Raw genomic sequence first — 27854 nt, 5'->3', positions numbered from 1 at the left:
CAGGGTTTCGGAGACTTTTCCACGGGGTTCATGGCTGCTTGGCCTTCCCTCCCTCGGTAGACGACCACAAACGGGTTCTGCAAAGCAGCTTTGTCAAGCAGCTGTCATTTCTTGATGTAACAGCTGTCATTTGTGGACAGTTTCACAAACCATACAGAGAGATAGGGAAATCCTCTAAACAACCATGACGACTAGCAGCTGTTAACTGTACCGGCCCGGCATGACAGCTTCGTTTTTCTAACATATCTTGCACCGGTTCGACAGCTTATAACACGCAGCTGTGTACTGTCCCGTAGGACAAGCTGCGCAGCAGAAGTAAAGTCGTCAGTGGAGTGCTAACAGCTATAAAGTGAAAACCGTGTTATTTCTCAGGATTTTATAATTCATGAAAATCAGGCATAATCTTGCTTTTCCCCGAGTGGCAAGTGTTGCATGAATAACTTCGCTAAGAATTTGTAAGTTTATGAATAATAAAATTCAAGTTTCAACAAGCTTTTAGAATTTCTTTTTAATTTAAAATTATTGATTTGTTTTGTTGTGATTTCAATTAAACGCTAACAACTCCTAATAGTTTTTATGGTTGACAAAAGAACGATAGTAGATATATTTAAATCATTGTTACAATAGCTTGCGTGTGTTGATTTCATTTATTATTTGAAATTATTTTATTTTAGGAACGAGAAATACTAGTGAGAAATTAGTGAGAAAAAACTGCTTTTTAGCAAGTATAATTAAAATAGGTCCTTATAAGTGAAATAGTCTTAAAGTGATCACAAGTGAACTATTGGGATGAATCCACTGTGAAAGGTAAAAATTCCAATTAACACACATTTTTCAAAAATCGTTTTTTTTTAAATTGATTTTCTTTTACTAGTGAGCGTCCGATATCATATTAGATTATCACCAAGCGTTAAAGCCAAAATACGCAGATAATATCGATTAAAAACTAGCATTTTCTGCATGCAAATTATTTACTTAGCCTTAGCCAACTTTTTTAAGGATTCAATCTTTTTAAATCTTCCGAGTTGTACCGAAAATCGCAATCAAGAGCTAGGATCTAATATGTTTTGGGACACCTTGTATATTGTCGATTTCTACCTACTTTTCATTTCTCTATTTTTGCTGTTTTTGGTAATTTCCTAGTAAACGATTTTTGGAGCCCNGTGTTTTGATTCTTTTTACAGATTTATGTAGTTTTCATTTTGGACCAATGAAGTGTGGTAAGTTCGATTAACAACTGTACCCTTAAGCTCTATATGAACATTATAATCTTATTTTTAGAAATATATATTCTAGCAGACTGCATCATTTCAAGAGTTGAATATTTTACTTTTGGGGGATTGAATCAGACTTTCATTTCACACTTCACTTGTTGGCGCATTTTCAGCATTTATATCTGTCGAATATAATAAAAATAATTTCATTTGAGGAGCTGTAGATGTAATTTTTAAGTTAGTCCCTGTTGGTAGAGTGGCTTGTAGGACTCACAATGGCACCTTCGGTAGCTTTGTCTACTCAAGAATGAGCTTTACATTTTTTCATTTTATAACATTAAAAGTAATTTTCAAAATTCCAACTTTTATTTTAATTTATTTTAACTATAGCTTGGGAGCTAAACTTAAACTGGAGATTAAACAATTTTTTTAACCGAACATTCACGCGGTTTTAACGAGTCCCCTAATCAAAATTTGAGGCAAATCGGTCATGACTTATGATTGGACATAAAACACTACTGTTGACAACTATTGTTTATAGATGAACAACGTTCACATAAGTAAAGAAATTTAAAAAATAAAATAGAATAATTTTTTTTTATAAACATTTTATTTTTTATTTAGGATTGTATCGTGAACCCATGATGCCCGGGGGGCGAGGGGGCTACAACCCCTACGCGACAAACTCAAACTCCCACGCCATCAGGCAGGAGATCCAGAGGTTCGAGAGTGTTCATCCCTCGATCTATGCTATCTATGATCTCATCGATCTTGTGCCTGATCCTCATCTAGCACAGCAGATCAGAGAACATGTTGTTTGCATTGAAGGTAGGAAATCTTCTAAATCCGGGAAATCAAATCATTGAAAATGAAATCCGGGAAATCAAATCATTGAAATTCGAGAAGATCGGAGTCTGGAAATACAATGAAATCAAATTATGTACATCCGTGGAATTGGATTACAGACATACAAGGAAATAAAAATTGTGGACATCCAGGGAAACCATATTATTAATTTCGAATTACAATCTTTTAAATATACATACTGGTCATTTTTTGCATCAATATCATTGAATAATATTGCAGGGAATATATTTTCTTAAAAACATTCACCCCCACCCCCTCCACCCCTCAAAGACAATTTATGATTGCAAAGAATTTTTAAATCGCTTAACTTAAAATTTTATGAATTATTTTTAAAGAATATTGTATAATGCATAAGTATTTATTTATTTATTCTTTCTCATAAAGCTTTAAACATATTTTTTTCGGGGGGGGGGGGTTATTACTTGAAAAATAATAAAAAGTTTATGCTTTTTATTTTACTTTAGGGTTAAAATTTTATTTTCATAAAATACTGAGTATTAGGTTTGAAAACTCATTTTACCAAGAATCCTGAAAGTATGCAACTGCATATTCTGAACTGGAAAACATTCTTGATGCATTTCCATACATTTTTCCTGAGATAAGATCAGGGGCGTGCAATTATTCATCGAGAACTCTTTTTCTTTTCTTTTTTTAAAGGAGAGGTCGTTATCCTACAATGCATCATTGCATTAATTCCTTTCACATTTAAAAAAAAAGTTTATTCACTTTAATGATGTTTTTTTTCTTCTAAAAATGTTTTCTTTAAATCACATTTAACAAGGAATTTCCCTAAGATAGTAATGTAGTAAATCTTGAAAACAATTTCAGTAAATTTCAATTTGAAATGTTAAAGGTCTAGCAACCTGTTCTAATGCTATTTTAAAAATTTCAAATCGTTAAATTATTTTTAAATATTGATGTTGATTTTATTTTCTAATTTAACGCATTCATCTTAATCTTAATTCCATCTGAAGTTTTTTTAATTTCTCATCTTAAATATGCAACTCTGTTTTTAAGAAAACTGAATTCATGCCGCAAACTCTATTTTTTTACCTCTATTTCCTCAAAATTGGATGTTGATATTTCAAACTTATTCATTGTTTGAAATATCAAAGATGTGCCACATCAAGTTGCAAAGGAATTGAGTATTTGCCACAAACTCTGAATTTCTAAGCCATATATCGTTGCAACCCAATGCCGTAAACCTTAGATGTTTTAAACTTTGAGAATTGCAATAACAGTTTGAATTACACCATCGGTGACAAAGATATAGGTATTTGAAAATCAGAGGTAGTGGCAAAAAATTAATTACTTTACAAGGAAGATAAAATTAGAGTATGAGAAGAGTAATCAGTTCCTTTAACAGATTTTGGGTTAAGATAATTATAGTGGTAGATAATTTATATGTCGATCCTCTTCGTTGACAATTGTAAACATCTAAAACCCTCGCATCGTATCAAGCCTCATTTTCATTTGTTTTTGATACCCCGCCCCTTTTATGATTTAGGACGGGTAGCAACGCGAGCCCCTTGATATTTTTTCCACTCATTTCCCCTTTAAGCTTGAATACAGTTTTTGTCAACATTGCAGATGTACCCCTAAAGAGAGGGGGGAGGGGGGAGGGGGGATCTAAAATATACTCGGATCAAGGATGTACCCCTAAAGAGAGGGGGAGGGGAGGGGGGATCTAAAATATACTCGGATCAAGGATGTACCCCTAAAGAGAGGGGGGGGGAGGGGAAGGGGGGATCTAAAATATACTTGGATCAAGGATGGCTGTGAGGAAAAAGCGTAATTGATGTGGTTTTTGTGATTGAAAGAAATAGATTTTTGCATTCTTATTCACGTCGATACAATAGGATCTGTTCAGGCTTCAAATTAAATATGGATTAGGTATTTTTAGAACATTTTTACTTGATCATTTATATGGTTTTCAATTATTCTAGTTGATCATTATAGTTGATCATTATATTCGATTATTTTAGTTAATTATGCTAATAAAATATTCGAATAGATTATTCGAGATTATTATTCTGATATTTGATCATTCTCTGATTTAAAATGATTATTATTTTCTTATTAAAAGGGACTTAAAAAGTTATCGTCAATCGTCGACGTACATTTAATTCCCGACGATATTCTTTATTTCTTTATTTGAGCCGTAAAGAGAAAGATATCGTGATTTTTCTATTATTTCTTTATTCTGTCAAATTACCGTTATAGAGAACCAAGTATTAAAAGTTATCAATTTTCAGAGGAAAAGCAAGAACGTTTCAAATATTTTTCAAATGTAAATAAAACTTGAAAATATTATCTAACCCTGCTATCATGATAGTGCACAGTTCTTATATTCATGACTAATATTATAAAAGGATTACAGAATACAGTTTCAAGATGGATACACTTCGTTCTACTTTTACAGCACTGAGGTTTAACTCGTATATTATTTTCATATTTCCTCCCCCCCCCTCTCTCCTCCTTCATACATGGTATACAGGGTGTCCCAATAAACATTGACGAGTTTTTATGAACAGTTATATTACTAGTTAAATACTTTTATTAAGTTGAAATCTCTGTGTGTCTGTTTGTTTGTTTGTCCGATCATAACTCAGGAACCGCTGGACCAATTTGGTTAATATAGTTTCAAAGATGACAATTCCATGATTAACAACTTTGTTAATTTTTTTTATGAATAAGAAATTAAATTTATTAATTTAATAATTTTGAAATACAAAAGTGTCTTGAGCATATTTACTGTAGGAACTATTACTGGAAACTTTTACAACAAGAAATACGAAGCATTTTCCAGAATATTGATCAGCTTAAGGTGTCAAGGGTACCGGTGTAAATCTTTAAATTTGAAATTACGCTTACTTTAAAATGTGGTCTGTCACCATTTTGCCTGTACAGAGATATTAAAAATTAGTAATTTAATTCCATATGTTTCTTTGGACACCCTGTACGGCGGAAAAAGGAAATGGAGGCAAAGTCTATTAGGGAAATATCGTCTTTATATATAATCTAGTTTTTACTATTTAAACTACAGGTTGGTGTTCATAAACAAACTCCTGGCAATTTTAGGAAGGGGANAAAATGAACATTTATTTCAAGTAAGATTGATTTTTCAATTTCGAACATCCATAAACCTTTCCAAAGGTCATGTGAGATACCACAAAAAATTGAGCCGTTGTTTGAATACAAACAAATGTCAAATTTATGTTTAAATATTCCTTAAATTGCAGCATGTCTAATAACATATATTTTGAGATGTGTTTTTGTCATTATACAAGCGTCCGTTACAATAAAACATGGGCTGATTGCATTTACGCCTTTCCTAGGACCTTGGCATGGATATGTTAGGAATTTAGGAAGTCTTACAGGGATATATATTTTCTGGAAAAATCATCGGTCCTATAAAAAATCCTAAAAATAAGAACTCTGAGGTTAAAAGTAGCACAAAGGGTACAAACTTGCCAATTGATTTATATTTTGAAAGGGGGGGGGGTTGAAGTATCCCTAAAGTTTAAAGTTTTCTTGTGGCATACCACAAAAGGAATCCTTTAATTGACATTTTTCATATTATTTATCTTGTATTGTTTATTTGGAACAATGCAGTTTCTTTTAAAATATTATATTTCCGTGGAAATGCATTTTTCAAGTTAGATCTTAACATTTCAAGGCGAAGGGAGGGGGATCTCTTTGTGCCTCTGGTCTATTGTTTTTTGGTCGTGTACACTGTACACAATAGACCTCGCTTTATAAAATACAAAGTCTCTGTTTGGGTTTAAACCAAATCTAATCTTAATTAGGGTAAACTAAACTTTGATATTTCTATTGTTAAAATTCTCGGATTAAATCAGATTTTCAAGTCCAAATACTTTTCTGTCACCAGCCATGGTTTATTAGGTGCTGGTTTATAATGATGAGTGATCAACTAGTAATAAAACTGTATGATGCCTAGACACGGTTTATGCCAGGGAACACACAAACCAGAAACACTGTCAACGTTATTTCAAGCGAGTGACACGGCTTATTCACAATGGTACTCTGAAATTCTTTGCTGTTCAAGTATGAATTAGATTTCCATGTTTTTAAAATAAGAACATTTTCATTTGTGGCTTCTCTACACAAGTATTTCTTGCCTCTGAACCTAGGAGAGATTATCAAAATTAAACACTTCGAGGTTTAAAAACGACATTATCATTTAGTCTTGTGTTTATCACTAGATGTTTATCAATAAAAATCCAGGGATGAGATGGTGTTTCAAAAATCAAGTTTTTTTTAATTCGATTTTTTCTAAAAATTCCACGGGCAACGCCAGGCCTATTTTTTTTATTAGAAAAAGCTGAGAAACCATTTAAAAACTGTTTATATGAGAATCTGAGAACGTATGGTATGCTTTAAGAAAGTTGAAATTAACAGGGTGTGAACTGCATTAGTTAAATTATTCTAGATTTTAGAAAATTATATATTCACGGTTTGCGGAGTTTGCCAAGGTTTGCATGACTTTAGCATTATCTGAACAGGCACTTCGCTTCATTTATATTTTATGCTTTTCCCCTGCTGAAGTTTTTGCAAGAGGAAGATAAAAAGGACTGCCTTACATTCTGATTTACATCTTTGTCTCACGGTTGTAGGATGAATACTGTTTAAGCCATATTTTAAAAAGAAGAACCGAAAGAATATTAGTGTGGTGTTCCTTTAAGCAATATTAAAAAGTTTGGGCTCCTTTTTAGCAATATTAAAAAAAAATGTTGAATAGAGTCGGGCGGAGGCGGGAGGGGGGGGGGGGAATAAAAACTAAGATTACATTGAATATTTGGTAGATTTTTGGGGTGTTTTCCTAAATTGATTTTCTCTGCCAACAATAGCTTGGAATAATTAATACTGTCAGTGGTTGATAAAGGTAGCTAAACCTTAAAGTATTTAAAACAAAATGAGGTATTTGTTAAATGCTTGGGATCAGTCTAAATTGTCAATAGAAAAGGGGGCGCGAATTAGATAAATTATTATGTCAGCATAATAGAGAAATGTAAAATTAGGGTTAAAAAATATGAAAATATGAAAAATAATAATAAGCCATTCAAGTTTAATTTGCATTGATGCGTGGATGAGTATGAATGAATTAGCATATAGTTAAATATGTATTTTTAGTGGGTACAGTTTGTAATAGTGGGAAATACAGACTATAGAACTTTTTGAGTTAGGAACACAGACTATAGTGACCTCTACAGTCTGAATACAGTTAGTATTAGTGTGAACCACAGACTATAGAGACCCTTTGAGTTAGGAACACAGACTAAAGAGACCTTTTGAGTTAGGAACACAGACTATAGAGACCTTTTGAGTTAGAAACAGAGACTATAGAGACCTCTTACTGTCTAAATACAGTTAGCATTAGTGTGAAACACAGACACCTCTTGGGATCGAACATAGACAAAATAGACAATATAGAAACTAGAGACGACTGTAGAGATATCTTGAAGTTGATATTCTAATCGAAACACAGAAAAAAGAGACCCTTTATAGACAAAAGATACTATTTGAAGTTAAAACACAGAGAATTGAGACTTTTTTAATTTAAAACACAGACAATAAAGACCTCCTGAATTAACACATAGACAGAAGAGCTCTCTTGAAGTTGAAACACAGACAATGGATACCTCTTGAAGTTGAAACACAGACTATATAGACCTATTGAAGATGAAACACAGACAATAGAGACCGCTTGAAGTTGAAAAACAGACAACAGACCTCTTGAAATTGAAACAAAGACAGTAGAGACCTCTTGAAGTTAAGACACACACACAAGAGACCGCTGGAAGTCGAAAAACAGACAAAAAATACCTGTAATGTTAAAACACAGACAATAGAGAGCCTTTGAAGTTAAAACACACAGTAGAGACCCTTGAAACGCAGAGACACTGAAGATCTCTTAAAGTTAAAACACAGACAATATAGACCTCTTAAATTTAAAACACAGACAATATAGGCCTCTTAAATTTAAAACTCAGACAATATAGACCCCTTGAAGTTAAAACACAGACAATATAGACCTCTTGAAGTTAAAACACAGACAATATAGACCTCTTAAAGTTAAAATACAGACAATAAAGACCTCTTAAAGTTAAAATACAGACAATAAAGACCTCTCGAAGTTAAAACGGCAGCATCACAGATTTGAACAGTTACTTTACGATCTTTTTATCTTGACATCATACATTTCAATATGCTAGATTCCTTGAATATTTGCATCTTGAATATTCGTTGATAAACTGAATAATTAGTTTAGAAGTTAATCGTATTCAAATACGTCAGACAGATCTACGTCATTCAGCCCGATTGTGAAATCATAGTCCGTTCGTCCGACCGTCCGTTTGTCCGTTCGTTCATCTGTTCGTCTGTCTGTCGGTCCCGTGATCTGTTTGTCCTTCGTCCGTTCATCGGTTTTGCCGTCCGTTGGTCCAGTGATCTGTTCGTCCGACCATTGATCTGTTCGTCTGTCCATTCATCTGTTTGTCCGTCCGTTTAGATGTTCGTCCATCCGTCCGTCTGTCCGATCATCCATTTTGGGAGTAGTGAAATTAAATATTCCACACCTCACTCCTGGTAGAAGGCTTTATATTGAACTTTTATTATCTTTATCCACTGGGGTTATACTTGACAAACTAGCTTGGGAACCCAGGGTTATACTTGACATACTAGCTTGGGAACCCAGGGTTAAACTTGACATACTAGCTTGGGAACCCAGGGTTATACTTGACATACTAGCTTGGGAACCCAGGGTTATACTTGACACACTAGCTTGGGAACCCAGGGTTATACTTGATATACTAGCTTGGGAACCCAGGGTTATACTTGACACACTAGCTTGGGAACCCAGGGTTATACTTGACATACTAGCTTGGGAACCCAGCTTTTCTCAACCCACCCAACTTGGAATATTTTAACCAAGATAAAATCTTTCTGTGGTTCTATCAAGTTTCACAATTAGAATTAGAGGCCAGTCGGTCAAGGGGTTTATGAATTATGATCAGACCAATTATTACTCCTGAACTAGTTCTGTTCTCCAATGGATCCAGGGGCGTATACATGAATTTGTCTAGAATTCACTGATCCAGGGGGGATGGAATGAGAGATTTTGGGTGAAAATGTTTGATCAAATTTGTCAAATTGTGGGCAGCATGTCATTTGTTCCGCATGATGGAGGGTGGGGGGGATACTTTTTTTCTCATTTTTACAAAATATGAACGTTAATCCCCAAAGTCCATAACTAATTGAGCGAAATCTGTAGATTACTATAAGATTTATAACCCCGCCTCTCGGTCCCTATTCTATATTGATTCCTGTAAGGTTCCAATAACTTCCAATTTAGGGATCCGTGAAATCCGACTTCTCGTGAAATATGACCAATATATAGTTCTCTTTCTTCGTAGGGGTTCGGGGCACAAGCGACCAGAAATTCGTTAGAATAATTCTTAGATTTTAGCTGGTTTAAGTGTTATTCTTACACCTCCCTTTTCATTGGAATATTTGTTTTCAATTTCTAGTTGCTAAATGGAACGATAATATTACAAGGAATATTTGTTTTTGGGGGGGAGTAGTTGTCAGGTTTATTTAGAAAAAAACGTTGATATTTGCCACCCTGTTCCTTGGTGGCCGTTGTAAACTAGCATCTTCACGTCAAATGATCTTATCTTCTCTTTAGGAAACTTACATACATACATACATCTGTCTGTCCGCCTGTCTATCTGTCTACCTGTCTATCTGTCTGTCTGTCTATCTGTCTGTCGGTCAATTTTTCCATCTACCTATTTGTCTGTCTGTCTATTTGTCCATTTATCCATCTATCTATCTGTCTGTTGGTCTTCTTCCATCTTTCCATATGTCTGTCAATTTATCTGTCTATCTAGCTGTCTATCTGTATATTTTTCCATTCATCCATCTGTCAATCTATCTGTCTGTCTACTCGTCTTTTCATCCATCTGTTTGTCTGTCTGTTTGTTTGTTTTTTCATATTTCCATTCATCTGTCTCAATATTTCTGTATGTTCATCCGTCCATTTGACTCTATGTCTGTCTATTCCATCCATATGTCATCTGTCTGTCTGTCTATCTATCTATCTATCTATCTATGTCACTGTCTAAAGATGTAAATGTTTAAAAGATCTCCGAATACTCGTGTATAGTACTCCATACTCGTGTTGACAAGTTACAAAGAACCATGATTTTGTTAAATAAACAACATAGATAAACAGATAAACAGATACATAGATAGAAAAACATAGTTAGATAAATAGATAGATAGATAACAGTAGATAGATAGATTGGTAGATAGATATACAGATATATAGTTGATGGAAGTTTAAAATTCGTAAGATTTACAAAAAATCTTTCTTTATTAACTCTTACGACTAAATGATTAATTTGAACAAAAATATTTTAAATCTACGAAAATGAAATTCTTGCAAATGTTAATTTTGCCTCTCTCCCATTATCTTTATTATTAAGGGGTGTGTTATTATTTAAAAAAAATTAAATTGATTTTGTTGTGTTCATGAATTTTTTATTTAAAACTTTTAGCCGCATATCTGATAAAGATAACATTCAGTGATTCTATTGATTCCAAGTCATGAGGCAGTGACCTCATTTGACCTCATCCATAAGTTTTTAGATGTATTTATTTAAATTTTACTAAAATCTGTCTTTTCAACAATGATATTCGTTACAAGATGACAATTTATTTATATATTTAGATATTGATGCTTTGTGTTCAAGATCCAGCAAATCAAATTTGATTTTAACGATTTTATTTGGATGTGGGGGGGGCTTTCTACTTTTCAATTTTGCTTTTGACTAACAATGCTTCTCTAAAATAGGGCCGTCAAAAATTATGTTTATCTCTCAAAAATGTATTTTTTAAAGGAAGTGTAGACATAATTTCAATTCCGATTCACGACGTTACCTTGTAAACCTCTACCACTGTGTTTATTGTTTTAATTCTGTAGTACAAATGTTTTTGATGTTTGCAATAACAAAATAATTTTGTTTCTTGTTTTTATTGAAGAAAACATAATATATGGAAAACATCCGATAATATATTTATGTTGATATTTATCTTTACACGGCAAATATACTAATTTTCAATAATCGGCTCATGTCGAAATAGGAAAAATTTACTTTTCACTTTTTAATTTTTTTTATTTTAAAGTTTTAAATAGCTTTATTTTCCTTAATCTCCCTCTTCCAATTCGCGCGGAGCAGAATATATTTTTTTTCGAGGTTTTAACTCCTGATAAACACTCAAGGAAAACCCTTTTTCTGCTCCCCCCCGCATCCCCATGAAAATGGAGGGACTATGTAAAAGGGGGGGGGGGTCTGGCCATCTTTAAATTTTGTACACAGTGCCTGGTATATCCATAGATCTGTTGTCAGATTAAAGATAATATGAATGACCAAAGTTATGCTGGAGGCAGTTTAATAAATAACAACGTATATATTACTATCTCATGGAATGCACAAGATATCTTTTGTTTATTAAAGAGATGATTACTCGCCTCAAACCCGGTTTTCCTGTTTCTTATTATACTGGTAGTGAAATCGTTGTTATTTAAATCGTTTACTGCTTGATGTGAATGACTTTGACTTTTTAGTTTAAATATCAAAGGAATACAAAATCAGTAGGATAAAAGAAAGTGAAAGGAAAATTAGAGTTTTAGGCGAGTAATTAGTTTCTTTCAAACTAACTGGTTGGAAGCAAAATAGGTTTTGGTGGTTACTTATTGTAAAATTTTCAATCTAAAAACTAATAAGTAAAATGTTATAAAAAAAAACTGTTAACAGAGTAAATTTTACTGTCAAGACAATTAGTGAAATGTCAACTTTTATGAGATTAAATATTCATGATCCGGATCCATATTTTACCGTAGGTCGGATCTAGGATCCGGATCCGTTTTTTACAAAACGAATCTAGGAAAGGATCCTGATCCGTTTTTTACAAAATGAATCTAGGAAAGGATCCGTATCCGATTTTTACAAGACGAATCTAGGATCCGGATCCGTTTTTTACATGACGAATCTAGGATCCGGATCCGTTTTTTACAAGACTAAACTAGGATCCGGATCCATTTTTTACATGACGAATCTAGGATCCGGATCCGTTTTTTACATGACGAATCTAGGATCCGGATCCGTTTTTTACAAGACGAAACTAGGATCCGGATCCGCATCCAAATCAATGTGTTCTGGGTCATGTCTATTTCATGCTTGTGCAAATTTGTGTTTTGTTTATATATCTTGAGTCAAGATGTATAAACACATCGATTAGAGAATGTTTAGTATCAGTCACAGTCCCATATATGGGTGTTTCTCAATAAACCTAACAAATAACACAATTATCCACGGTACAAGAGTAGGGATGGGTATCCTCCTGGTTTCTCAATAAACCTAACAAATAACACAATTATCCATGGTACAAGAGTAGGGATGGGTATCCTCCTGGTTTCTCAATAAACCTAACAAATAACACAATTATCCATGGTACAAGAGTAGGGAGGAGAGGGGTGTCGTTTTTTATTCGGACATTATACTTTTAAGAAGATCTATAAGAATCTGAGATGCATGGGACATATTTTGATCAAAGTTTTGCTTTTATATATTGTGCAAAATGTTTTCAGAACGTTTCCTTACTAAAAGTTTCCTTGCTGAAAGTTTCCTTACCGAACATTTTGTTACTGAACGTTTCCTTACTGAACGTTTTCATGCTGAACGTTTCCTTACCGAACATTTACTTACTGAACGTTTCCTTACTAAACGTTTTCATACTGAACATTTACTTACTGAACGTTTCCTTACTGAATGTTTCCGCACAAAACGTTTCCTACACAAAACGTTTCCTTATTTATTGTTTTGTGGAAGGAAGCGTTTTGTGTAGGTACAATTTGAGAGGAAACGTTCAGAAAGGAATCGTTTTGTTGCTCCAAAACAACATTTAAGTAATATTATGTGTATTTGTTCAAAAAAAAATAGTTTTACCATTAGCTTGAAAATCAAATAAAGTAGAATGGGTCTGTGTACACTGCACAATTACAGTGTTTCATTATCATTGGAATATTTTATATCATACCTGGAGCCTAACAGTTGTGTCTCTAATCCAAAGTTTTATGAGTCCCACTGTAGAAAGTAAAAATTTGAAAAAAAATGAAAAAATCTCGAACGTTACTCAACAAAAAAACCACAATGCCCATTTCTAATTCCGAGTAGAGGTGAAATTTCAAGGGGTGTATTATTTACTATTGAGTTGGTATTCCATTCAAAATCTTATTTAAATTAGTTTTTAAACTTTCTATTTTTCTTTCTATCGATTTGGTTTCTCAACTAGTGTTAAATTTTTCACGCATTTTTTGTTTCTTTTTTTATATCATATTTCCCCTTTTCTTTTTGTGATTTCGTTTATCTCAAGCTTATTTACCCCCCACCCGCACCCCCCATTGTCCTCAATTCTTTTATGGCAAAGGGGGGGGGGAGAGGGATGAACATATATATATCTCTAGTTTAAAGTTCAAAAACATAAATTTGCATATTTGCAATGAAAGCTTAGCGAATTTAATTAGAAACTAGACACTGCTAATTGACTTTTATTAATCCCATCTTACTTTACTACAGGGGGAGATAGTTTCAACATCTACAATCATTCAGAAGTTTACTACAGGGGGAGTAAGTTTCAATAACTACATTCATTCAGAAGTTTACTACAGGGGGAGTTAGTTTCAACATCTACAATCATTCAGAAGTTTACTACAGGGGGAGTTAGTTTCAATATCTACATTCATTCAGAAGTTTATTACAGGGGGAGTTAGTTTCAATATCTACATTCATTCAAAAGTTTACTACAGGGGGAGTTAGTTTCAATATCCACAATCATTCAGAAGTTTACTACAGGGGGAGTAAGTTTCAATATCTACATTCATTCAGAAGTTTACTACAGGGGGAGTTAGTTTCAATATCAACATTCATTCAGAAGTTTACTACAGGGGGAGTTAGTTTCAACATCTACAATCATTCAGAAGTTTACTACAGGGGGAGTTTGTTTCAATATCTACATTCATTCAGAAGTTTACTACAGGGGAAGTTAGTTTCAACATCTACAATCATTCAGAAGCTTATTACAGGGGGAGTTAGTTTCAACGTCTAAATCATTCAGATGTTTAATACAGGGGGAGTTAGTTTCAACATCTACAATCATTCAGAAGTTTATTACAGGGGGTGTTAGTTTCAACATCTAAAATCATTCAGAAGTTCACTACAGGGGGAGTTAGTTTCAACATCTATAATCATTCAGAAGTTTATTACAGGGGGAGTTAGTTACAACATCTACAATCATTTAGAAGTTTACTACAGGGGAAGTTAGTTTCAATATCTACAATCATTCAGAAGTTTACTACAGGGGGAGTTTGTTTCAAAAATCTACACTAATTACGAAATCATATATATGTAGATAAGAGCGTGTAAGGTGTGAAATGTACTTAAACTTATCCGTGGAAGGTGTGAAATGTACTATATGAACTTATCTGTGGAAGGTCTTAAATGTACTGTATGAACTTATCTGTGCAAGGTGTGAAATGTACTGAATGAACTTATCTGTGCAAGGTGTGAAATGTACTGTATGAACTTATCCGTGCAGGGTGTGAAATGTACTGTATGAACTTATCCTTGGAATGTGTGAAATGTACTATATGAACTTATCCTTGCAAGGTGTGAAATGTATTGTATGAACTTATCCGTGAAAATTGTGAAATGTACTGTATGAATTTATCCATGCAAGGTGTGAAATGTACTGTATGAACTTATCCGCGCAAGGTGTGAAATGTATTGTATGAACTTATCCGTGAAAATTGTGAAATGTACTGTATGAATTTATCCATGCAAGGTGTGAAATGTACTGTATGAACTTATCCGCGCAACGTGTGAAATGTATTGTATGAACTTATTCATGCAGGGTGTGAAATGTACTGTATGAACTTATTCATGCAGGGTGTGAAATGTACTGTATGAATTTATCCGTGTAAGGTGTGAAATGTACTGTATGAACTTATCCGTGTAAGGTGTGAAATGTACTGTATGAACTTATCCGTGTAAGGTGTGAAATGTACTGTATGAACTTATCCGTGTTATGTGTGAAATGTACTGTATGAACTTACCCATGCAATGTGTGAAATGTACTGTATGAACTTATCCTTGCAATGTGTGAAATTTTAAAGAAAGTTAATATTCACGACCTGGAAAATCTTGTTTTTGTTAAATTAAATTAAAGTATTTTAAAATACTACATTTGACAAATAATGTTTTCTAAAAAAATCCCTATTGTTATTTATCTTGATCGTTGACGTTTTCTAATTCTGTCAGGCTAGTACAAAAATTAACGTCTACATTAGAAAATTTAGATTGTATTTATTGGTTTTAATGAACACTTACTAACTTCGAAAGTTTCCAATCACGTGTAAAAATTTGCATATCCTATCTTTCAACAAGATGTGGAGAAAAACCCGAGGTTAAAACTGTTTTTGTGCAAAATGTTGGAATTTGCACCTTTTTGTAGAACTTCAAAATATCCTTCCGCAGCCAATATAAATAGGGATAGAGACTACAGGAGGAGGGGGGGGGGGGAGATATCCACCCTTTTTGGTCTAGGGCGCCCCTAAACTGCAAAATGTATGCACCACTGATGTTTTTTTAATGTTTTTGTTTTGAAATAAAGTTTTATTTTTCAATAATTTATTTTATTTTGCAGGTATGTTCCTGGAATAAAATACAGATGAAAGTTTTTAGAGTTTTATGTGTTGTAAAGTTGAATCTTTGTAGACAGAAGTAGCAATCAGTTAGAAGGTCGGATAGATATATAGATAAAAAGATAGACAGATAGATTGACAGATATATAGATAGATAGATAGATAGACAGATAGACAGATAGACAGATAGATAGACAGATAGACAGATAGACAGATAGATAGACAGATAGATAGACAGAATAGACAGATAAATAGACAGATAGATAGACCGATAGATAAATAGATAGACAGATAGATAAACAGATAGATAGACAGATAGATAGACAGATAGATAGATAGATAGATAGACAGATGATAGACAGACAGATAGATAGATAGATAGATAGATAGATAGATAGACAGATAGACAGATAGACAGATAGATAGACAGATAGATAGACAGATAGATAGACAGAATAGACAGATAGATAGACAGATAGACAGACAGATATATAGACATATAGATAGATAGACAGATAGATAGATATACAGATAGATAGACAGACAGATAGATAGACAGATAGATAGACAGATAGACAGATAGATAGACAGATACTTAGAGACAGATATATGACAGATAAATATGCAGACATACAGATTGATAGACTGACAGAAATATATTTGATAGACTGACAGAAATATATACCAGTGGACATATAAAAAGACATGAATAGAAACACTAAAGATAGACACACAGAGACAAGATAGAAATAAATATACATGAAGAAAAATAAGACAAGGATAGACACACAGAGATAAGATAGAGATAAGTATACATAAAGAAAAATTAGACAAGGATAGACACACAGAGATAAGATAGAGATAAATATACATAAAGAAAAATAAGACAAGGATAGAAATGAATTTCAAACATTTAAACAAACATCTAGTGTTAAATTATAGAAAAACAAGATTAATAAAATAATGACGTGGATTTTGTGATTTTTAGCTGTAAATCTTTCAAACAGGGGAAAAGCAAAGATAGTTCCCTCTCTCTTAAACAAACATGCATTCTTTTGGGGGAATGTTAGGGGAAAATAGTGACTTTTTAAGTTTCTTTTTCAACTCATCTTCTAAATATTTTCTGTTTTAAGAAAACAATAGATTGGTTTATGAGATGGGGAAACACTGCAGGGGGGTGGGGGCGGAATGTCTTTCGCCCCCTAAAGATGTCAAAATTAACCGTATTTGGAGTTTTGTCGAGTTCTTAAAAACCTTTTTTATTGTTCTATTCGAGGAAGTCGTTAAAATCACCCCGGACAGTTTCTCCATTTTCTTTTCTTTAAGGGATATACTTGACAACCAAAAAAACGTACAACATACATTGATTTCTTCATACGGTGGGTTTTATAAAACAATGAAATAATGGATCAGGAAGACGACTTTTAAAAATTGTTATGAGTATGTTGCCAGAATACAAAGTGTTGTAAATAAACTTATAAAGTTAAATGGGTGTTTAATGTATAATTTTGAGTTTTGGATAAAGATGTACATAAAATGTTGAAAAATTGTTTTGTTTATTTCTTTATGATATTTTGTATAACCATTAAAATGGAATATCAAATATACAGTTATAACTAATTCTGTTTTATTTTTTTTGGAGTTCAAAGTTTTCTTATTTGAATTTGTTAAACGCTGAAAATATTTAGTTGTTTGAAATTTTGAAAGTAGAGACGTGACGTTGGTGTTAGATAATTATCCATCATGGAGATAATACAAAAACAGAACTTGTTCTTATATCGTGGGGTGAATGTAATGGATTGTAGGTAGTAGAATGTAATGGATTGTAGGGAGTAGAATGTAATGGATTGTAGGGAGTAAAGTCTATGGATTGTAGGGAGTAGAATGTAATGGATTGTAGGGAGTAGAATGTAATGGATTGTAGGTAGTAGAATGTAATGGATTGTAGGGAGTAAAGTCTATGGATTGTAGGGAGTATAATGTAATGGATTGTAGGGAGTATGCTTGGAATCTCTCCTATCTTATCAATTACAGATTTCAGAGTAGAGTAATTAAACTGTAATTATGAAGTAATTAACATTGCTTGTGAACTCGGTAGTATTGCAGTTAATTAACATTTATATGCAGTTCAAAGCAATTGAAACCAAACAGTGCAGTTTTATTGGAATTCTTTGCCCCAGAGCAACTTAGAAAAACCAAACTTTTTCAAGCTATAGATGGTTGATTTTATGGACCTGGGATTCGGAATGTGATCAATCGACCTATAGTTGGTTGATTTTATGGACCTGGGATTCAGTATGTGGTCGACCTATAGTTGGTTGATTTTATGGACCTGGGACTCGGTATGTGGTCGACCTATAGTTGGTTCCCCCCATCCCATACTCTCAAATATTAGCCCCTGAAATGCCTTAATCAAAGTGCTCTCGTGACTTACTAAAGATTGGACCTAAACGATGATTTCAATTATTTTTTCCAATTTGCATTTTTGTAAAGTGATATCAGTCTTCATGCTCCTTTGATTAGAATCATCCAACCTAACTTATCCCCCATATTTAAGTTTTTCGTCATTATTAATTAATTAGATCTTGGTACTGAAATTAATTTGACCCCCCACCCTCCATCCTTTTCTTATCTAGTATAGCGCCCCTATGCTAAGAATGTGACAGTGATCAATCATCTTTCTATCTTTAACTCGAAACAAAAACAAACATGCTGACAAAATGGGAGTTCGTGTAGGGATTAGAAAATTAGTATTGTAGGGAGTAGAATGTAAGGGATTGTAGGGAGTAACGTCTATGGATTGTAGGGAGCAGAATGTAATGGATTGTAGGGAGTATAATTTAATGGATTGAAGGGAGTAGAGTCTGTGGATTGTAGGGAGTAGAATGTAATGGATTGTAGGGAGTAGAATGTAATGGATTGTAGGTAGTAGAATGTAATGGATTGTAGGGAGTAGAATGTAATGGATTGTAGGGAGTAAAGTCTATGGATTGTAGGGAGTATAATGTAATGGATTGTAGGGAGTAGAATGTAATGGATTGTAGGTAGTAGAATGTAATGGATTGTAGGTAGTAGAATGTAATGGATTGTAGGTAGTAAAATATAATTGATTGTAGGTAGTAGAATTTAATGGATTGTAGGTAGTAGAATGTAATGGATTGTAGGGAGTAGAATATAATGGATTGTAGGTAGTAAAGTCTATAGATTGTAGGGAGTATAGTTTACGGACTATAGGCAGTATAATTTAATGGATTGTAGGGAGTAGAATCTAATGGACTGTAGGGAGTAGAGTTTGTAGACTGTATGGAGTAGAATTTGTTGATTGTAGGGAGTAAAGTTTGTGGTCTGTAGGGAGTAAAGTCTGTTGTCTGTAGGGAGTAAAGTATATGGTCTGTAGGGAGTAAAGTCTGTGAACTGTAGGGAGTAAAGTCTGTGGTCTGTAGGGAGTAGAATTTGTTGATTGTAGGGAGTAAAATTTGTGAACTGTAGGGAGTAAAGTCTGTGGTCTGTAGGGAGTAAAGTCTGTGGTCTGTAGGGAGTAGAATATTATTATTATATGGATTAGTTTATAGCTTGTAGGGAATTAAGTTTAATAAGTTTGAATTTGTAAATATTTATTTTAAATCTTTAACAAACCACTTCGAGTGAATTAAAATATCATTGAGCTTTTAGAAATAATATAATAAAATGTTAACAAAATTATGTTTTAAGATTGGGCAAGGTATCATGTGGAATTTAAGCTTTCTCTGTTTTTTGTCTAATTTGCTTAAAATTTGCATAGATTTTGCATAACTCTATCAGCAGATTTTTTGCTTTGATTACACAACGATGAATGTTTACAAATCGGTGCAGTGTAAACTAGGGAGAAATAAACCAGATATTTTCAGCTATGATTGATGTACTCAAGGTACTAATGCAAGGAAAGTTAATTGCAGTCGCGTATACTCTGCATAGTGCGTACATACTGAAACCAGTTCTCTCTGGGCGGAATGTGTAAACAAGAATAAATGCATCAGTGTTTGTTTAGTATCCGAGGAGTATAAAAACATTTAGTTTTGATAATTTTAAAAATTCACATAATAGCTTCCTAAGACCAGAATATTTCATAGATTATTTTTGTGAAAATGGATTCCATGTCAGGCTTCGACATCCGTCTTGTGTGTACTTTTCCGCCCAAAGACAGTACACTGCAGTACAAAAAATGCGTACACCTCTGAAATAACTTTCCTTGCATTAGTACCTTGGATGTACTTATGATGGAATGTACACAACATTACCGGGGTGTATATTTTGCAACAATTCTTATGTACCGTAACCCCCCCCCCCCTCATATTCCTTATGAAAAAGAGCATCCTCCCATTATTATCTATCTATATTAGCCTAACCTAAGCTGGAATATTAAAATCAAGGAAGGGGTCCTTTTATCAGGGGGATGGGGTCCAAAAGCTCAACTAGGCGACACGGCATAAATCCCCCCACCCCCTTTTTTAAAATCATTTAAATGGAGTATGAAAGGAATGATTTTAGGAGTTTTATTGCTGAATAAATTATTGTATCAAAAAGGGAGAAGTCTAATATTTCCCCCACTAATACTATAAATATCATTACCCCACCCCTTCCCCCCACCCTCAGAAGGAAGAGGTAATTCTTAAATATATATATACTGAATCAAAATCAATTATTTTTAATGATTATCAGTAAGGCAAATGATCTAAAAAAAAATAAGTACTTTTGATTATATTTGAAAACTTATGAATGACAATCATGCATTTGTAAAAAAAGAAAATTATACAGCACTTAAGTAGTTTTTAGTGAGTATGAATGAAATTTGCTTTCAAAAGCTTAAATCTGGTTGTGTACTCAATAGTATTGAAGTCCTATCTAAATAATGTCCTGTGTACTGTGTACTCAATAGTATTAAAGTCCTATCTAAATAATGTCCTGTTTAGTGTGTATTTTATAGTGTTGAAGTCCTATCTAAAATCTAAATAATGTCCTGTGTATTGTCTATTCAATAGTATTAAAGTCCTATCTAAATAATGTCCTGTTTACTGTGTACTCAATAGTATTGAAGTCCTATCTAGATATTGTCCTGTGTACTGTGTATTCAATAGTATTAAAGTCCTATCTAAATAATGTCCTGTGTACTGTGTACTCAATAGTATTGAAGTCCTATCTAAATATTGTCCTGTTTAGTGTGTATTTTATAGTGTTGAAGTCCTATCTAAATATTGTCCTGTTTAGTGTGTACTGAATAGTATTGAAGTCCTATCTAAATAATGTCCTGTGTACTGTGTACTCAATAGGATTGAAGTCCTATCTAAATAATGTCCTGTGTATTGCATACTTAATAGTATTAAAATCCTATCTAAATAATGTCCTGTGTAGTGTGTACTCAATAATAATGAAGTCCTATCTAAATAATGTCCTGTGTAGTGTGTACTCAATAGTATTGAAGTCCTATCTAAATAATGTCCTGCGTAGTGTGTATTTTATAGTGTTGAAGTCATATCTAAATAATGTTCTGATTAGTGTGTACTCAATAGTATTGAAGTCCATGCTAAATAATGTCCTGTGTACTGTTTACCCTATTTATCAAGCATATTATATATTATAATGAAGCATGCTAGGCAAGAAACCATGAAATTCTTATTCTAAACCAGTGCTCTTGAGAAGGTCTTTATTTTTACATCCTGCTCCCATCCTTCCTATCTATCTATCTATATATCTATCTATCCATCTCTATCCTTCTATCTATTTATTTTATTTCTATCAATTAAATTAAATTCTTATTTTAAACCAGTGGGCTCCCAATACTTCCTTTCTATCTATTGATCTATCTGTCCTTTTAATTCCATTTTTATATCTGTCTAAAAATCTATCTTTTTCTATTTACGCATCTATTTATCTATTTCCATATTTTTATATTTAATATGTAGTTATATCATTCTTAAAAAGTTGTTGATTAATCCTTCATTTCTTTACCTATATGTTTTAAGCACATTTATAATATTTTTATTTCTAAGTACATTAATACTTATTTTGCAAAGGGCAATATTTCTTTGCACGTACTGAAAAATCGTCAAATATTATAATCACATTTCCCATTTTTTGTCATAATTTCCTGATAGGAGGAAGCAAGGGGGGGGGGCGTGGGAAGGGCTTTATGCTGATGATAGTGGGATAATGATGAAGGGGGGGGGGCACCTTACTCAAATATTGTATGAAGAGAAAAACTTCTGATTTATTATAAAATAATTCCAACAATTTGTTAAAATTTTATATACTTCAGCTGTATGAAATGATCACGTATTTTAAAAATATTTTATTTTTTAGAATAATCCTAATAAATGTTTTTTTATAACTCCCTGTTGAACTTTTTAAACCGATTTAAAAATTTAAAACGATTTGACAATGAATGTTTAAATTTCATAAAATTTTGCTAACTTGGGGTCACTTGAAAAACGTTAGCAGTTCCTTTAAAACATTTTTTCTTGTTTTTGACGCACGCCTTAATTATCTCTTCAATCTATGTAAACTATCCTCTTCTCATTCATTGATTAGCCTTCACTAACCATAAGTGGTTGGAAATTAAAAAAACATGTATTTTCTCATTGGAAATTAGAAAAGGCGCTGTTCGGCCTTAAAGGGCCTGTTGGTGTAATTTCAAGTGACCTCCGCTTTAGAAATAAAGGGAATGTCTGATCAATAATCGTTTTGTTCTAGCTTTTATTATTTACTTATTAGAATTATTGTTTCTGTAACAGAAATACGCAAGATAAGTGAAACCACAAAAAAAATATTTATTTTAGCAAGACAAATTATGATATTTTATTAATCACTGGATCAGACAAAGCTTTTAAGGATGTGTTAGGCCTTCAACAGACGTTTTTAAGTTGTTTTGTATCCTATCAAAATGTTGTAAACCCATTTTTAAGATGCTAAAAACTCAGCTATACGAGGAATACGTTTATCTGGATAAACCAGTGTTTTAAACCTTGCTTGCCCTTCCCCACAGCTATGCACTGTGGGCCGTGTTATCATTTTATTGCATGATTTTTGGCCTTAATCGGCCTAATTTAAGGTCTGGGTCGCCACCACCTCTGTATACTTACGACAGCTTCAAAGGATTCCATTTATGACACATCAATGGTTCCCTGACTCCCGGGGGGGGGGGGTCATGTCTTTTTAGCAAAATAAATCTATACTAGGCTTCTATTTCAATTGTGAACATTTTCTCTTTGTATACATTGTAAAACAAAAACAAACAAAAAAAAAATCCGGGATTTTTTCGAAACATTTCGTGGATTTTCAAAATTTATTGACAATCGAATTTTTATCATTCATAAACCTTCCCTGGGGTCCTGTGAGGTCCCACACAAAATTTGGACCCGATCGGTTCAGACGTTTTTGACGTTTATTGGATACAAACAGTCAAACAGGCAGGCAGACAGACAAGCAAAGTATATAGATAAAAGATAGATGCTGAATTCAATAAATACAGTATTATAAATTTTACACGCTTGATATATCTAATAAGCCTTCTGAAAAATGCAATCTACAAAACTGCAATTAATAATCTAATGCACATACAGCAAATTAGATGACAGACTTAAATTGAAACTATTAAATGCATTTAACAACCTATTACTGTCAGAAATCATTATCAAATTATTATCTCAAATAATAATAAAGAAAAAAATTCAAAGTGATTTTTTAGTGCCCCCCCCTCCCCCCTCCCCTATATTGAATGGTTAACTGTTAAAATTTAGCCACAGTGTGACAGCTTGTTTTTGCAATACCGGTATTGGTATTGGCCAATATTTGGCATGGATAATTTTGCAAAATATGTTTAGGTCTACCCCTATACATCATCCAGGAATTCGATGTACAACCATTTTCTGTCAGGGTTGTATATTATTGGGCATGGTTTCTAATTTTCTGTCAGGGTTGTATATCATGGGGTAGGGTTTCTAATTTTCTTTCAGGGTTGTTTATTATTGAGTAGGGTTTCTAATTTTCTGTCAGGGTTGTATATTATTTGGTAGAGTTTCTAATTTTCTGTCAGGGTTGTATATTATTGGGTAGGGTTTCTAATTTTCTTTCAGGGTTGTTTATTATTGGGTAGGGTTTCTAATTTTCTGTCAGGGTTGTTTATTATTGGGTAGGGTTTCTAATTTTTTTTCAGGGTTGTATATTATTGGGTAGGGTTTCTAATTTTCTTTCAGGATTGTTCATTATTGGGTAGGGTTTCTAATTTTCTGTCAGGGTTGTTTATTATTGGGTAGGGTTTCTAATTTTCTGTCAGGGTTGTTTATTATTGGGTAGGGTTTCTAATTTTATTTCTGGGTTGTTTATTATTGGGTAGGGTTTCTAATTTTCTGTCAGGGTTGTATATCATTGGGTAGGGTTTCTAATTTTCTGTCAGGGTTGTATATCATTGGGTAGGGTTTCCAATTTTCTGTCAGAGTTGTATATTATTGGGTAGGGTTTCCAATTTTCTGTCAGGGTTGTATATTATTAGGTAGGGTTTCTAATGTTCTGTCAGGATTGTATATTATTGGGTATTGTTTTAATGGCAATTTTTTTTCAATACTGTTTGATGCTTAAACTCAAATTGAATTCTTCCAATTAAAGCGATAAAAACCGAAATCAAGATTTCAGCAACACAAAGATTAAGTATAAAAATCCTAAAATTGAAAAAAATGGGAAAAAAAATAAAAAAGTTAAGGTTTTGAATTTGAAGACTCAAATTGGAAAAGAAATTTGGGCATTAAAGGTTGGAAAAATTGTCATTTACAGTCTTCAATTTTCTCCCCAAAATCCCTGAAAAAAACTCCGACCCCCCCCCCCCCATAGATTCATTTGTTCTTTTTTATTTTCCTTGTATACTAATTCCAGTTTTTTTCCTTGTCTTATTAACATTATTATTTGGTTTGGATATAAGTTGATTAAAACCTAATTCTATATTTCCTTTGTCCTTCAAGACTAAACTAGGCACGATTTTTATTCAACTAGTAAATACGGAGTAGAATTCAATACTGGGGTGTAGATACAACAGCCCCCTTCCTCCCTCAATACAGGGGTGTAGATACAACAGCTCCCCTTCCTCCGTCAATACAGGGGTGTAGATACAACAGCCCCCCTTCCTCCCTCAATACAGGGGTGTAGATACAACAGCCCCCCTTCCTCCCTCAATATAGGGGTGTAAATACAACAGNGAGTAGGGGGTGGGGGCTGAAACTTGAGAAACCTATTTCAACTGAAAGGTTTAAGAATTGTCCAGCCCTGGGCATATACTTTAAGCTTCCTGCCCAGTAGTATAGGATATAGATTTCAAGACTGCAAGGACCCTTTGGAAGCTGTAATTGTAACATTTTCATTTACCCCACCCCCTTTCTTTCCCCTCAATGGTCTTACTCTACATTTTAACTTGAAATGTTTAAAGCATAAATCTAATTGTTAAAAAATTGTTAATACTCTTTTTTAACGTCGGGCCTGAGAATGCGGTTTTAGAAACTAACAATTACGCATTAATAATTGCGTATCGGAAACCGTACATGTACTTGCTGTGGGCCAGAGTGTGTGTAATTGTAAAAATCATGAAAAATATTGGAACACGAATATAAGATAAAAAATACGTGTAAAATTGTGTAAGAAATATATCAACGGTGTCCCAATAAAAGTTATAATTTGTAAATAGATTATCAAGTACAATAGGTGGCAACAGAGAAATGAATTAATTATACACGTCATAAGTGTCAAATATGACAAGGAAAACGAAATTTTCTCACTTTAGTTGACATGTTTTCCAAGATAAGATAAAGTGTAAAAACAGAAAATAAAGAACACAAAATTGCAATTATTTCATAATAATAATAATAATAATATAAACACTTTATAATCACTATAAACTGTTGACACTTGTGACGTAAGAATACAGCTGTACTGAGAGTGTACAAATTCTACGTTGCCATCTATTGTACTTGACAACTATTTGATGTAACATCCAATTTTACTAGAAGTATGAAAGAAATGTTTTATTTCATTAATTTAAATCTAAACTAAATTATTTTATATCTGTGGCAAGTTTGAATGTTTAAAATGGAGGACACCATTTTAGAGATGAAAGGACTTTGGCCATAGACTATGAAGGTGTTTTATGATACTTGGTATGAGAACTTCACCCTCAAGTTAGCAATCAATCAGTCATCTCAATTTTTATGACTTATGACATTAATGCAGTAAGTTCAAGTTTGAAACTTATCACTTTGAGTTTTGAGAAAATTCATGATTTTGGGAAGTTAAAAAAATTATTTCTCAAATTTTTTTTCAGAAAAATATATTTCTGAAAGGTTATAATGCAAGGAAAGTTAATTGCAGTTGCGTACATATTGAAACCAATTATCTCTGGGCGGAATTTGTAAACAGGAATAGATGCATCAGTTTTCGTTTTGTATCAGAGGAGGTTAAAATTGAATTTTGAAAATTTTGATAATTCACATAAAAGTTTCCTATGACCAGAATATTTCATTGATTTTTTATGTGCAAGATATTAATTAACAATCAGTGTTTTCGTGTTAGAAAATTGGTTTTTGTTCAAATGTGATTTCTTTAAAAAAGTGAATTGCGCAAATATTGCTCAGAAACAACGGAGAAATGGTCAGAATTGAACAGCTTTCGAGCCAGAAAACACATATCTTCTACATGTATTGATTAGATTAAGGTTTCAAGGGTATTGTTGTGAATCGGAGTGTATCTTTTTAAATGGAGAGTCACTTAATTAGACAGTCCCAGGTTTATATGTTAAATATGGGTTGGCTATTTTTAAATCTTCATTTGTTTCTCATTGACAAAGATTATTTTGCTCAATTTATTTCTGTTTTGATTCTCATGATTATCTGAACCAACTATTTATAAACACTCTATTTGACGCAAAGTAAGCTTAACAAGCTCTATCATCCTTCCTTCTTTTCTTGTTTTGTTTAGACATACATGAAAGGGAAATGGGGCTTTCAGTCTTAGCAGACAGAAGTGTGTGGAAGGGGGGGGGGGGTTTGAAGTTGAAAGACAATTTTCTGGTTTAATTTTGAATTATCACGATTTTGAGATCTGGCCTTAGATAAAACATCTTGAAGTGCTTAAATGTAAATGCAAATATAAACAATTATTTATCAATTTATCAATACTCGTATGCAGTTCAATTTCATGCAAAAATATTTTTAAACGAGAGTAAGCAGTCCCAGTTTTGATAAACTTGTTTTCTTATAAACCCTGGCATGACAAGCGATCTAAGATAATTAATTGTTTTTTGATTATTTCCACCTTTAAATTAGTTAAGAGAGACTTTTTAAGCATACAATGACTTATCTATGTATATATAAAGTTGTAAGTCTGGGTGTCTGTTTGTTTGTTCGAGCATAACTCAAGAACCCTTGGACCGATTTGCCTCAAATTTTGATTGGGGGAACTCAAGAAACTCACAGGAATGTCCTTAGCTTGGTTTTGAGATTATAACTTGAGTGGGTCGACTTTAATAGCGAAAATTTAGTTTTCCGGTAAAATAGTTCAAGTGCAGGTAAACGGCGAAAATAACTTTTAGTAGCCTGGGCAGCGCTGGTTTCCCCAAGCTAGTACATTACAAAGGATTGAAGCCATGGAAAAAATAACCAAAATTATTTAAGAGATTTTGACATTTTGAGCTTCAAAATTCGTTTTATCTTTTAAATTTGAGGTTTTAAACTTATTTTATTTTTGTTTCTGACAAATGATAATTTAATGTTTGCTAATTAAACATTTTATCGAAGGAAAGAATGATAAGAGTCTTTGCTCGAGTTGCATTTATTCTTTTGATATATTTTTTTAATACTAACTTTTGATAAAAATTAAAGTATAACTCAATATTTTTTCCCCTCTTTCTTGTTATAATATCTTGATTTTTGCAGTTGTCATTATTAAAATAAGTTTTGTGCCCCCCCCCCCCCCCC

General features: G+C 33.0%; 1 protein-coding gene across 1 annotated transcript in view; it reads left to right on the top strand.

The window, feature by feature from the left end:
- Positions 1-314: 314 nt before the first annotated feature.
- Positions 315-27854, top strand: part of LOC111715451 (centaurin-gamma-1A) — a 48829-nt gene continuing 21289 nt past the window's right edge. The window contains exons 1-3 of the mRNA XM_023490775.1: positions 315-455; positions 675-807; positions 1839-2042. Of these exons, the coding sequence (XP_023346543.1) occupies positions 1856-2042 (187 nt within the window). The 5' untranslated portion in view covers positions 315-455; positions 675-807; positions 1839-1855. The remainder of the gene's footprint in view (positions 456-674; positions 808-1838; positions 2043-27854) is intronic.

This window comes from Eurytemora carolleeae, unplaced genomic scaffold (assembly GCF_000591075.1).
Source record: "Eurytemora carolleeae unplaced genomic scaffold, Eaff_2.0 scaffold1717, whole genome shotgun sequence".
Taxonomy (NCBI): domain Eukaryota; kingdom Metazoa; phylum Arthropoda; class Copepoda; order Calanoida; family Temoridae; genus Eurytemora; species Eurytemora carolleeae.
This window is presented reverse-complemented; position numbering and strand designations above follow the sequence as displayed.